Source organism: Podarcis pityusensis (genome assembly GCF_964106645.2).
Source record: "Podarcis pityusensis genome assembly, chromosome: 5".
NCBI classification, from domain to species: domain Eukaryota; kingdom Metazoa; phylum Chordata; class Lepidosauria; order Squamata; family Lacertidae; genus Podarcis; species Podarcis pityusensis.
In genome coordinates, this window is record NC_138032.1 from 90,007,097 (window position 1) to 90,020,011 (window position 12,915).

The 12,915-nt window shown below is 50.2% G+C and overlaps 1 protein-coding gene across 1 annotated transcript in view; it reads left to right on the top strand.

Annotated features, from left to right (window-relative positions):
* The first annotated feature begins 969 nt into the window (after positions 1-969).
* DRGX (dorsal root ganglia homeobox) overlaps positions 970-12,915 on the top strand; it is a 38,787-nt gene continuing 26,841 nt past the window's right edge. Inside the window, exons 1-4 of the mRNA XM_081005740.1 lie at positions 970-1,072; positions 1,616-1,673; positions 5,434-5,531; positions 5,863-5,964. Of these exons, the coding sequence (XP_080861866.1) occupies positions 1,640-1,673; positions 5,434-5,531; positions 5,863-5,964 (234 nt within the window). The 5' untranslated portion in view covers positions 970-1,072; positions 1,616-1,639. The remainder of the gene's footprint in view (positions 1,073-1,615; positions 1,674-5,433; positions 5,532-5,862; positions 5,965-12,915) is intronic.

Below are 12,915 nucleotides of genomic sequence, written 5' to 3' on the forward strand. Positions count from 1 at the left end.
GCATCTTGAGTGGGTCATAATACCAACTTTATTTTCAGTGGTGCATAAATTAATTACACGCATTTAATAACCCAAATATCATTATATTCCCCCTTTAATATCGTAAAGGCTTTACGCCAGGGAAGCACTTAATCGGGCAGGGGGGGCCATAAGCGGCTATTATGTCGGTGTAATGCTATTATGGAGCCAATTACGCGCCATTATCCCGTCCCCCCGCCCTTTCGGTTTATGCCATTTGATCCAATCTCGCGCCCCCGAATTTAAATTTTCAGCTGGGTGCTTTAAAAAGCCTCATTTTCACCCAGGCCTGGGCCAGCTCTCTCGCCGCCGAGCCCCCCTCTCGGATGCGCTTTAAAAGTAATTGCGAAGGGTCCCAGCGCATCTCATTTGCAGACGGGAAGCGAGCATCAATCCGGAGACCCCTCGCTGTGAACAAAATCAAACTCCGCTTTGGAAAGGCGAGGCGGCTCCGCCAAAGCCCACCGAATGGGCCATTAGCGGGAGGGCGGGCGGGCGAGCGGGAGGGGGGAGGAACGTGCCAGCCAGCCAGCCAGGCAGCCGGGCACAAGTGCCAGCCCCGCTTGGCCACCTCTGCCCAGAGGTAAAGTGGTACGCCCCCAGGGACCCCGTCGGGGCCTGGGGAGCCTGGCGCGAGGGCGAGCTGCTTAGGGAAGGTCTATGTGGGATCCTCACCCCACCCCATCCGTGGGCTCCCCCCATCCTCCTCCTCTTCCCCCCTTCGCATTCCTGCTGTTTACTGAGAAATGACGCGCTTCCCCCCCTCTACGCACCACGTGGGTCATTTGGAAGGCCCAGTAGACCTATCCAAGTTACTCACTGTAGACAGCGCTGGCAATAATCAGATTAAGGCCAATTACGCGTGAGATTATAAAAGCAAGTGCTGAGAGGCTGAGCGGACGGCAGACAGTTCCGTCAAGACATCTGCCCATTGGCACGGCTCCGCCGAGGCCTTGTGGCTGCCTCGACGCCAGGAGAAGGACGAGCAGCCGCAGCTGGGGCGCAGGCGAGCGCTGCCTCCTCCAGCCGCCCCTCTGCCTCCACGCCGCCTTCGGTAGGGCTTTCACTTTCCTTGCTGTTCCTTGACGGGGCGGGTTTGGAGTCTTTTTGGGGGGCTTAGTGGGGGCTGAACAGCTCTTCCCGACTCAGGCAACGGGGGAAGTGGGGAGACCAGTATCGGGCTCATTGCCGCAGTCCCCCAGAATTGCTGCCTCGGCTTTCTAAGCTTCTCCCCCCACCCCTCAAATTTTGCCCCTTCTTTCGAAAGACGAAGAGGTCGGCATGTGGCGCTCTGCTCTCCCGCTCCCTTTTGGCACAGCGGACGCGACCTATCCTTTAGCCAAAGTTCCCCGGGAACTTTTACCTCACAGGCTCGCCTAGCGTCGAAACGCCCGTGCCGTCGAAAGAGAGGGCCCACCTGAGCGCTGCGCCTCGGGGTCTCTTGCTCTGCTGCTTGGGGGGTCGTTGTTTTGATTCGCATGGAGGTCAGGATGAAGAACCACCTCTCGCCCTTGGAGCTGGGGGGCGGGCGTCGTGGGAGAGAGATTTATTCCTCTGCCTGTTACTGACCTCCTTCTCCCTGCTCTGTTTGTTCCAGAGTTCCCGCCCGCCTCTCGCCACCATGTTTTATTTCCACTGTCCCCCGCAGCTGGAGGGTGAGTGTTGTTGTCGAAGCACAAACCGTAAGTAGGAGCGCAAACTTCGATCTCGACGGACCTTCCTTGCGAGGCTCCCAGCGTTTGGGCCTGGAGCGCAGAGGGAGGCGCTGAGCGCACAGGCAGGCAGCGGCTGGCCCTGGCCGTTCCGTACAGAAAATCTCATTTTGCTTATTTTATTTCTGTTTCGCCTCTTCGGAAATTGTAGCCCGCCGGCCCCCGTCCCGTCGGAGTACTGGGTTGGGAAGCGGCCTTAATTGCCTTCCTCTTGGAAGCGCCTTCGGCTGGGGCGCGCGTCTTTTTGCGCGCTGCGCGGCTACACTTTTGGCCACCTGCCTCCCCTCTGCGGCTGCAAGAGCCGCGGGCGATGGGGCCGCCCGGCCGGGGATCCTCTTTCCTCTCCCAGCAGCACAGATGTTCTTGTTCCGCCTTTAATCGGGAGGCTTTCTGGAGGTGGGGGGGGCTGCCCCCCGTCTCTCGCCCGGGGGCAACATAAATCTTTCATACAGTTTTGGAAAATGGCTTCTTCGGCGTCAGTCGGGAGCAGCAGCGAAGTGGCGGTGGAAAGCTTGGGGGGCCGTGGATAGAGCTGTGGGGCAGGCCCCAGTGGTGGCATTGGCTGTCGGGCGCCGCCTCCTTTAAAACTACTCAGTAAGTTTTTGTCCGTTACAAAGTGAATAGAAGGAAGAGAAAAGGAAACACACGGGGTGAAATCTGATTTTAAGACGGGGCGGCCGCAGCTAAAATCCTCTGTTCAAGCTGTTCCTAAGCTTCGTTGTCAGGGAGGTAAGGCCGGTGGAGGGAAGGGATTGCTTTCCAGGGGTCGAAAAGTCCCTCGGGGTTTCTTCTGAGCAAAGCTGGGAATGCAGAGAGGCGCGGGAGTCTTGGAGACCGCTTCCGCCCGCTGAGTTTCTTTGCGTTATTCCCTTCTGTCTGTGTTCGGGAGTCGCGAGAATCTGGACTTTATCCGGAATCCTTCCGGGCCGCAAAGCCCTTTCCAAGGCCAAGCTGGATTTCGGCCCTTCGCTTGATCTGAATCTAGCCCTCCAAATCCGATTGGCAAGGGTCTGACCAGCGCTGGTGCAAGCCAGGATCGGACTGGCTTGTGGGCCCCCAATTGAGCAGCAGATCCCGAGAATGGTTGCAGTTTTACTTGGAAGTAAATCCCATTTGCCCTGCGGGCCTTTTCACGCCGAGTAAGTCATTCACTTACCATTAGGCAGAATGGAGGCGGCTGATTTGGGGGTCTCCGAAAATGGCAGCAAATGATTCGTTTTTTGCAATTTCATTTCTTGTGTATTTTTATTGCCATGGAAGAGCCAGGCGCTGGGGTGGGTGGGAACTTGCCCTTTTCGGGTGCCCAACTACCTTGACCAGCTTTGGATATTATGTACCTTGAAGGGGGGGGGCACTTCTTGCTCCGCTTCAGGCACAAAGTATTTTGGGCGCGCCCTGTTCCTGCAAGAATTGGGAATTTCACCAAGCCGTCACCAGGCTCAGCGTTGGGATCAAGCCAATTCCCTCGCCCTCCATGAACTCGGTGGCGCTTACTCCCAAGTAACACATTGAGATGGCGGTGAGGGTTAATCCAGTATCGGCAATCCCAATTAACTGACCTGAAAACAGGAAAGCGGGTGGCGGTGGTTCTCCCTGGCTGACGCATCTTATGGCAAAGGAGGCAGCCCTGGAAGCAGCTAAGGGGCGCAGCTCTCGCTGGGTACCAGCCCAGCCCAGCCCAGCCCAGCCCAGCCCTGGGCTGCGCCACAGATGAAAATGGAGACAGGCACCTCATAGTAAATGGGTTGGGACTGGAGTTACACTCAGCGGTTGGTCTTGGCGACCTCCGGCCTCATCCCTGTCTGCGCCAGAGACAGAGAGGGGCGCGCGACGGTGGCGTGGGGGAAGAGTTTGGGCAGGAGGCAGAAAACCAAAGGAACCATGCCTTCGTCAAACCTCCTGATTTTGAAAGTCAAAAACCGGTAGAATGGGCTCAGAAGCCTGGCAAAAATCGTATGGAGAAATCGAGGGGAGGGGGTGTCCCACGCAGAACCAGTATCTTTAAGAGTGCTAAAAATCTCCCCTTGATACGCGGAGACGACCCTCCTTCCTGCCCCGGAAAAAAGGAGCAAAAACGTCCAACTCCATCAATTCATTTCAGACAAAATCATGGGCACATACAGTGGCTAGGCGGGGTGGTATTATTATTATTATTATTATTATTATTATTATTATTATTATTATTACTGTATTATTATTATTATTATTATTATTATTATTATTATTGATTTAGCTGAGATTCATGCAATATAAGGGGTTGGAGTAAATGACTCGTGGGGTCCCTTCCCACTCTGATTCTATGACACATTCCCACCCCCCGCAGGGCAACTATTGACAGGTAGGTCTCCTTCCCCAATTTGTATCCCAATCTTCCCTAAACTGCTAGTAGTGGAATCGTCCTTCTTTTCTCGTTATCTTCTGACAAATAAGAAACTCACTCCAAATCATTTACGAGATTGAAAGGGGTACATTGAAAATCAAAGCAACCCGTTAGGAAATTTTAAATTAATCTTAACCCTTCCAGCAGCCCTCTGGCAATCCGAGCCATTTTTGGGTGGGCCGGGAAAAAGGTGCGCGCAAACTCGCTCGCGGTGCTTTTGCTGGGGAGGCGAAGCGCCTCGACGCGCCTCCGAAAATCTATTTCAGGTTCGCTGCTGCGTAAGTGGTCTGCAAGCACGCAGCCATTAGGAGGGCCGACAAAAGGCCGGCCGCACGTTTGAGGCTTTAAATCGATTTAGTCACAAATGAGGTAATGGGGCTCGGACCCAGTAATGGGATTTCAGTCCCAGGAATGTGTTTGGGGTGGAAGGGAAAAATGCCTTTTATGATCCTAAATAGTAGCCCTTGTTTGCCCGACGGCGCCGCGGCCCGGCTTGTTTTCTGACGGCTACTTTGGAAACCTGAACAAGTCACGTCCAGTCCTGCAACTTGGACGTAAAGTGTACAATCAAAAGGCAGAAATAAAAGTCCGGATTAAGAGCCGGGCCGGGCCTCTCCTCCTCCGGTTTCCCGTAGCCACGTCGCTGCCCCCCGGCCGTCGGTGGCGAGGAAAGGAAGCTCTTGCAATCTTCGTTTATTTCGCCCCAAACCGGCCAGGTGGCAGCTTTGAAAACGTCCCGGGGGCAGAGAAGGGGCGCTGAACCCCGTTTTCCGCAGCCTCCCCAGCTTCTTTACCCCCCAAATCGCCGCCCTCCGAAATGGAGAGGATCTCGCGCTTTTGTACCGCGCGCCTCTCTCGGGGTTGCGCCCAGTTCCACCCACTAGGCAGCTAGGCCTTACAGTGGCGCCCTTTGGGGAAGCCAAGGAGGAGCCGGAGCGAGAGTCTGGGTCACCCCAAGGCGCAAAATCCCCCTTGCCCACCCGCATAATGATTTGCAAATCGGGAGCGCCGCCCCGTCTGTTTACCCCGCGGGAGAAAGCCGCTTCGGAGTGGGGGAGGCTTTCAGTCCCTGGTTATGCAACCTACAGCTTCCCCGCAGAAAGCGACTGGCCTGTGCAGCGTGTTGCTTGGTGCTCAACGGACAACAGCCCTGTCCCAAATGCATTTTTATTTTTTGGGTGGGGGCGGGAAGGGCATTTTTGGCTGCGCCCTCTTTGCTCCCCAAACTCTGCACAGCCTCAGCCGGGCGGCGGCTTAGGGTGCTCTCCCTCCGCCCGCCACTTCCAGCCTCCGACCCCCGCTTCTTCTCGCCCCGTCCCGCAGGTGCCACGCCCTTCGGCGGCCCCTCGGCGGCGGACTTCGACGACGGCTTCTTGCGGCGGAAGCAGCGGCGGAACCGGACCACCTTCACCCTCCAGCAGGTACCCGGCAGCTGCCGTCGAGCCTTCCCGCCCTGGATGGTTGGAGTCGAGGCCCGCCGGGAAGCCCTGGCCGGTCCCGTCGGGGAAGGGTCTTAGTGGATGCCGTCGCCGCGTGCGAAGGACCGGCTCGCGCTGGGTTGGACGGGGTGGGCTGCAGGGAAAGCCGCGCCCTCCGCCAGCGTCACGGCCAGGGGCTCTGTGGAGGCGGCAGGACCGGAGTCCCCCGCTGGAGGAGGAGGAGGTGGTCTTGCTTGGCCCTGGCCCAGGTTCTCCTCGGCCCGCCCCGTCGCGTCCTGCCCTCGCCTGACGCGGCTTCTTGCTCTCCCGCCAGCTGGAAGCCCTGGAAGCCGTGTTCGCGCAGACCCACTACCCCGACGTCTTCACCCGGGAGGAGCTGGCCATGAAGATCAACCTCACGGAAGCCCGCGTGCAGGTAAGAGGCAGGTCTGGCAGGTAAAGAAGCGCAGCAGCAGGGCCGGATTAAGGTTTGATGAGGCCCATAGCTACTGAAGGTAATGGGGCCCTTTATATGTCCAGCTGTCCTTTGTTAACAACAAATTGTCGCTGTTTTTTTTGTGTTGAATATATGCTATATGGTAATTTATGGACCTAATAGGTATCTCAAGCCATTTGCACATGCAGAATGTAGGCACCCTGTATATAGAAATGAGCAAACCAGTGATATTTTAGGGAGCAAGCGGGGCTCATTACTTACATCATAGGAGCCTATACAACACAAAACACTTTTGCTGTATGTAGGTTTTATTTTATTTGTTTTTTATCTTATATTTTGGAAATGTACACCCAGTTTTATTTTTCTTTAAATTTTGGGGGGCTCCCAAGAGAGTGGGGCCCTAAGCTTGTACGTAAATCCGGCACTGGGCAGCAGCAAAAGTTTTTTCCACCTGCATCCTCCTCTCCTTCTCCTCCTCCCCCGGCTTTCCTCCTCCTCCTCTTCATCATCATCATCATCATTTATTTATTTACTTATATGCTGCCTCAGCCACTCTGGGCAGCTCCCAACAACAACAACAGTAGTAAAAACATAATAGAGCATTAAACACTAAAAACTTCCCTGTACAGGGCTGCCTTCAGTTTTCTTTTTAAAAACCACATAGCCATTTCCAGTGCTTTTTTCTAGGGGGGAATGGGACCTGCGCAGGGGTACGCATACCCCTAAACATTTTGTGAATCTAAGTTTGGCCTCATTGAGGGGCAGTATTTCAATATGAGTAGGAAAATGAGAGTACCCCTGAACATTTTAAAAATAATAATATAATCATAATAATTTATTACTTATACCCCACCCATCTGGCCAGGCCTCCCCAGCCACTCTGGGCAGCTCCCAACAGAATATTAAAAACATGATAAAACACCAAACATTAAAAACTTCATTAAACGGGACTGCCTTCAGATGTTTCCTAAAAGTCAGGTAGTTGTTTATTTCCTTGACACCTGACCTGATGGAAGGGTGTTCCACAGGGCGGGCGCCACTACCGAGAAGGCCATCTGCCTGGTTCCCTGCAACCTCGCTTTTCGCAGGGAGGGAACCACCAGAAGGCCCTTGGAGCTGGACCTCAGTGTCTGGGTTGGATGATGGGAGTGAAGATTCTTCTTCTTCTTCTTCTTCTTCTTCTTCTTCTTCTTCTTCTTCTTCTTCTTCTTCTTCTTCCTTCGTGTTTTTGACATCATCGCCCCCACCCAGGGCTGCGAGGAAAGGCCTATTTGCACATTTGGCCAAAGCAAGCAAATGAAGCCGATCTGTCATTTTCATGATGCACTTTAATAACATCAACATAATGTGGAATATTAGATTAGGTTGATTAATCGGTCATTCATAATTAACCAGTGATAATGTTCTACACTAATTTGTCCGTGTCTCTAAGGTACTAAATTACATCGATGCGCATCCATTTCCTTGCATTGGAGGAGGGGGGTGGGGGATGGAGGAGGAGGACGAGGAGGAGGAAGAAGAGGCGGGTGGGGAAGAGGGTGGGGCGCGTAGGGCGGATGTGATTCTTTCCAGCTGGCTGTCTCCTCCTTTCCAAAGCTGCTGTCGGAGGAAATGGGCTTCCTCTGACCACAGGGCAAGCCTCTGGCAGGAGGCAAGCCCCACTGATGTGCTTAGGAGTCACTTCACTGCCCCTGGGCTGCTCTGGAACAAAGGGCGTTCAGTAACTTGCAAACTGCCTGCCTGTCTTGTGGACGTTTCTTCCTCTTCTCTTAGTTTTTAGTGACCTTTACAATGTGCGCAAACACACACTGTAGGAAGACTTTAAATGTTATTAATAGCCCAATGCAGTTTATATTAAACCATTTCTAACTGTATTTTGGAGCCTGCTGCTTCACGTTGCCGTACCCTCCCACATTTCTCCAATGAAAATAGGGATGTCCTATTCAATAATAATAATAATAATAATAATAATAATAATACTTCCTTCCCATCTGTCTGGGTTGCCCCAGCCACTCTGGATGGCTTCCAACATATATAAAAACATAAGCATTAAACATTAAAAAATGTCCTTATACAGGGCTGCCTTTAAGGTAAAGGGACCCCTGACCATTAGGTCCAGTCGTGGCCGACTCTGGGGTTGTGGCGCTCATCTTGCTTTATTGGCCGAGGGAGCCAGCGTACAGCTTCTGGGTCATATGGCCAGCATGACTAAGCCACTTCTGGCGAACCAGAGCAGCGCACGGAAGCACCGTTTACCTTCCCGCTGGAGCGGTATCTATTTATCTACTTGCACTTTGACGTGCTTTCGAACTGCTAGGTTGGCAGGAGCAGGGACCGAGCAATGGGAGCTCACTCCATCATGGGGATTTGAACCGCCAACCTTCTGATCGGCAAGTCCTAGGCTCTGTGGTTTAACCCACAGTGCCACCCGTGACCCACATGTCTTCTAAAGGTTGTATAGTTACTTATTTCCTTGGCTCGGGGGTTGCATAACTCCATACCCTCCAATATTTCTCCGATGAAAATAGGGATGTCCTAAGGGAAAAGCGGTGCATTCTGGGATCAGATCAGAAATCAGGATGGCTTCTGTAAATCCGGGACTGTCCCTGGAAAATAGGGACACTTGGAGGGCTTGTGTTGCTTGCTGCGACATACCTTTCCTCCCAGTTTCTGACAAAATAAATGTCAGGAAATAAGTTCCATTCGTATCAACAGGCAGCCTCAATTCCTCCCCAGAAGCCCATCCTATTATGTATGTGGAGGCATTTTCCGTTATTATCAGCGTTGCGGCTTCCTTCTTGCAAAAGGTTTTCTCATACCAAGGCGATAAACGAAGGTGCAATCCTGCACATGCACACACAAACTGTGCAAGTCCCATAGATTTGGCTTCTGGGATTCTCAGGCCGAGTCGTTGTCTTGCTTTGGGGAATGACGTCTGCCGGAAGCTGTCTTCTCAAAGATTGATGAAGGATACCTGGTGGCGGCTTTTATGGGGATAGCTTTTTGATGGAGATTCCACAGGCGCTGCCTTTCCCTGCTCCGAGCATCCCCCTCCCTCCCTAGCCCTGGAGCTGGCAGAAAAGACGGGGGTCATTAGGGTTCTGTTCTGGCAACTTAGAAGCTTCAAAATTTCAGCACGTTAAAAAGCCGCCAGACTTCATTTTGATCTGCAAATCACATTTCAGCGCTCCAGAGAAGTAACTCAGACACATCCTGTTTTCTAGTGATGGAAGGTGCTTTGCGGTGGATGGAGGCTACCCAGAAAAAGGGGTGCAGCTGTATTTAAATAGAAGCTCCACCATCACTGCTTGTGAGAACACAGCATGTTAAGGGTTTGTGTGAACAGAGGCGCCAGCTTTATGCTGAATAGCTACACACACACACACACACCACACACACAGAACTTGCTTTGCAATAGCCAGCCTTTCGCTCAGCTCAGACGGGTTATTTATGGGGTTTTTCCATCCTGCTGTTTCTGTCTTCTTTTTATGTAGGTGCTCGGGGTTAAGACTATGCAAAGATCTAATTGTAGGAAATATAATAGCATGCCTTTTCTTCCCCAGGGTCATGTTAGTATCTCTTAAAACCCAATGGCTAAGGAGAGATAATGGAATTCACTGCAGTAAATTGGGGATTGTAAACAAATTATTTCTTCTATAATCAGATTATGCAACCCTGATTATTAAATCTGAACATGAATCATTGGTCATGTGCGGGGAAATTAAACTGATTATTATTATTTGGACATTCAAATCTCCTTTTTGTGAGTACATTGGAGGTGATAGCTTGGGGTTTTCCCTCCCACCATTTTAGCAATTGGTGCCTAAAGACTGCACTGCAAATTGAGATAAATGGGACAATTATTGGGCATTCAGAAGTGGAAGATCATAACTTCTCCCTGAAAGGTGCAAGGGCGAGATAGGGGTGGTGACAATTAGAGTGTTTAGCCTTGTTGTGAGCCATTATGCAAGCAGACAATAGATGCTGGGTTTTGCTTTCATGCTGGGGACCTGCTGGGGAAACGGGAAGGGAACCATGTTTACATTTCTCCCCCTTGCTCATTCAAATATGATTAATGTGCTGGAAAGCCACGTCTTAATCGAAGATGATGTTGTCAAACAAAAACTAAATAGGGAAATAAACGACTTCATCAGGCCCTTTCTTCAGAAGCCGGCAAACTGTCATTGCAAAGTCATTAAAATATGATAATGAAAAATAGCTCAATTAAATGTTGTTATAGCTGTGACCTTCATTCAATTAAGACACAAGGAAGTGTCTGCAATTGGCTTTGCATTTAAGTCTCCTAAATTTAGAACGCAGATAAAATCATTATTCAGCCTTTGCTGATACACGCAATTAAAAGCAGGCTAAATAAAAATGGAACGATAACAATGCGCCGCACATTGTAATCATCTTTTAAATTGTGCATTTCCTTAGCCATAGCTTGGAAAGCCTGATTTTCTATACGCATAATAACATCCACAACCTGGTTAAGCCAGCCTATTTTCAGTTTAAAATAATGGGCAGCCCAGTTATATTCACATTTGCCTCTAGTCGGGCTAAATCCAAGTCCTGTGGCATAACCGGATTGTGGCTTCCCTTGTCACAGCCCAATTAAACTGAAGTACTTGGGTTTTGGCTACTTAATCCCACTGATAATTAGTGGGACTGAATATGCTTAATTCCGGATGCGTGAGGTTTTCAGAATGAACTACCCAAGGCCATTGTTGGTCTGCTTGGAAGCCATGGGGCAAAATTGACAATATGGAGATTGTTGCTAAAAGTGAGAAGAAACTTTCCATAAACTGTACCAGCTAATCTGAGGGCCAGGCTAGATAACATGTTAATTGTGTGCATGCCATTAACATAAACATATATATATATTTAAGTGAAATGGTACCCAGAGAGATGATGCAGCAGGTTTGGGACTGGTGTGTGTGTTTAATTTTTTCTTTTAACTATTCTAACAAAAAGCTCTTCTCCGAATCTGCTGTTTGCATTTTAAGGGCAGCTCTTGTTGCACTGGCTTAATATGCAAATACCAGCTTCAGAGAGGGTTTTTTAATTCTTGGAATCATGGCAGGGAGCAGCGGTGGGAGAGATAGTTCAACTTCCAAACACGATAAGTACCGTATTTTTTGCCCTATAAGACGCACCAGACCACAAGACACACCTAGTTTTTGGAGGAGGAAAACAAGAAAAAAAATATTCTGAATCTCAGAAGCCAGAACAGCAAGAGGGATCGCTGCACAGTGAAAGCAGCAATCCCTCTTGCTGTTCTGGCTTCTGGGATAGCTGCGCAGCCTGCATTCGCTCCATAAGATGCACACACATTTCCCCTTACTTTTTAGGAGGGAAAAAGTGAGTCTTATAGAGCAAAAAATATGGTAGATCCTTGCTGGATCAGACTGAAGGCCTATCTGATCATGCCAAGGTTGCAGGTTTCATCCCCATACAAGACAGCTGCTTCTTCCTGTATTGCATTGGACTAGATAAACCTCAGGGTCCCTTCCAACTCTAGAATTCTATGATTCTATTTCGTCTGGCAGTGGCCAGCCAGATTTCCCTGGGGAAATACCAAATACCTTATACCAAGTCAAACCATTGGTTCACCTAGCTCTGAACTGTCTCTACTGACTGGCTCTGAGTAGCTCTCCAGGGCAGGGGGCAGCAAACTTTTTCAGCAGGGGGCCGGTCCACTGTCCCTCAGACCTTGTGGGGGGCTGGACTATATTTTTTTGGGGGGAAATGAATGAATTCCTATGCTCCACAAATAACCCAGTGGTGCATTTTAAATAAAAGCACACATTCTACTCATGTAAAAACACGCTGATTCCCTGACCGTCTGCGGGCCGGATTTAGAAGGCGATTGGGCTGGATCCGGCCTCCGGGCCTTAGGTTGCCTACCCATGATCTAGGGTTTCACACTCTCTCAGCCGTACCTGAAGATAACCAGGGGTTGAATCCAGCATGTTCTGCATAATGTGGAGGCACCTTAGGCTTCCCCATAGCCGATACTTACTCAACAAAAGGGGCACAGGTTGATTTCAGTTCCTCTTTAACTAGGCCTTTGGCTGAATGACCTCTGACGCCCCTTTAAAATGTGCTGACAGTGGGTTATTGGGTTACTTTTGCTTTTATTATATATTTTGTGTTTTATTTTGTGATTTTATGTCATAACCACACGCCCCCCAAGACCTGCAAGTATAGGGCAGTATCGCAATTTAATTAATTAATAATGAATAATAATAAAATCTAGTTTGGGCCCAATAAAAGTGATTTTATGATGGTCATTCATTTGGCAGCCTGACCAAACTTAGATTATGAAGAACAGAAATAAGCAGGTTTGTTCTTCCTGCAATTCAGTTTGTTTGGGGAAAAGCTGTATAGAGAGGCAATGAATAGATGACCCTGCTATCTCAGGATTAGGAACGGACTGGATGGCTTCTGGTCCCTCAGAGCATATGAATCTGCTTTCTACTATGTCATACAATTGGTTCTTCTAGCCCAGGGTTTCCCAAACTTGGGTCTCTTGCTGTTTTGGGACTACAATCCCCATCATCCCTGACCATAGCTGTCTACTTTTCCCTTTTCTTGCGAGGAATCCTATTCAGAATAAGGGAATTTCCCTTTAAAAAAGGGAAACGTTGACAGCTATGTCCCTGACCACTTGGTCCTGCTAGCTAGGGATGATGGGAGTTGTAGTCCCGGAAAGGGCTGGAGACTCAAGTTCGTGAAATCCCGATCGAGCCCATGCAATAGCAACAGTGCTGCCCTCCAGATGCCATTGAACCACAGCTCCCACCACCATTGGCCATTAGTCATGCCAGCTGTGGCTGATGGGAGTTGGAGTCCAGCAGAATCTGGAGGGCAACATCATATACCTTTTCCTTTTTTAAAAAAAACATATCTTTATTAACTTAAAATAAA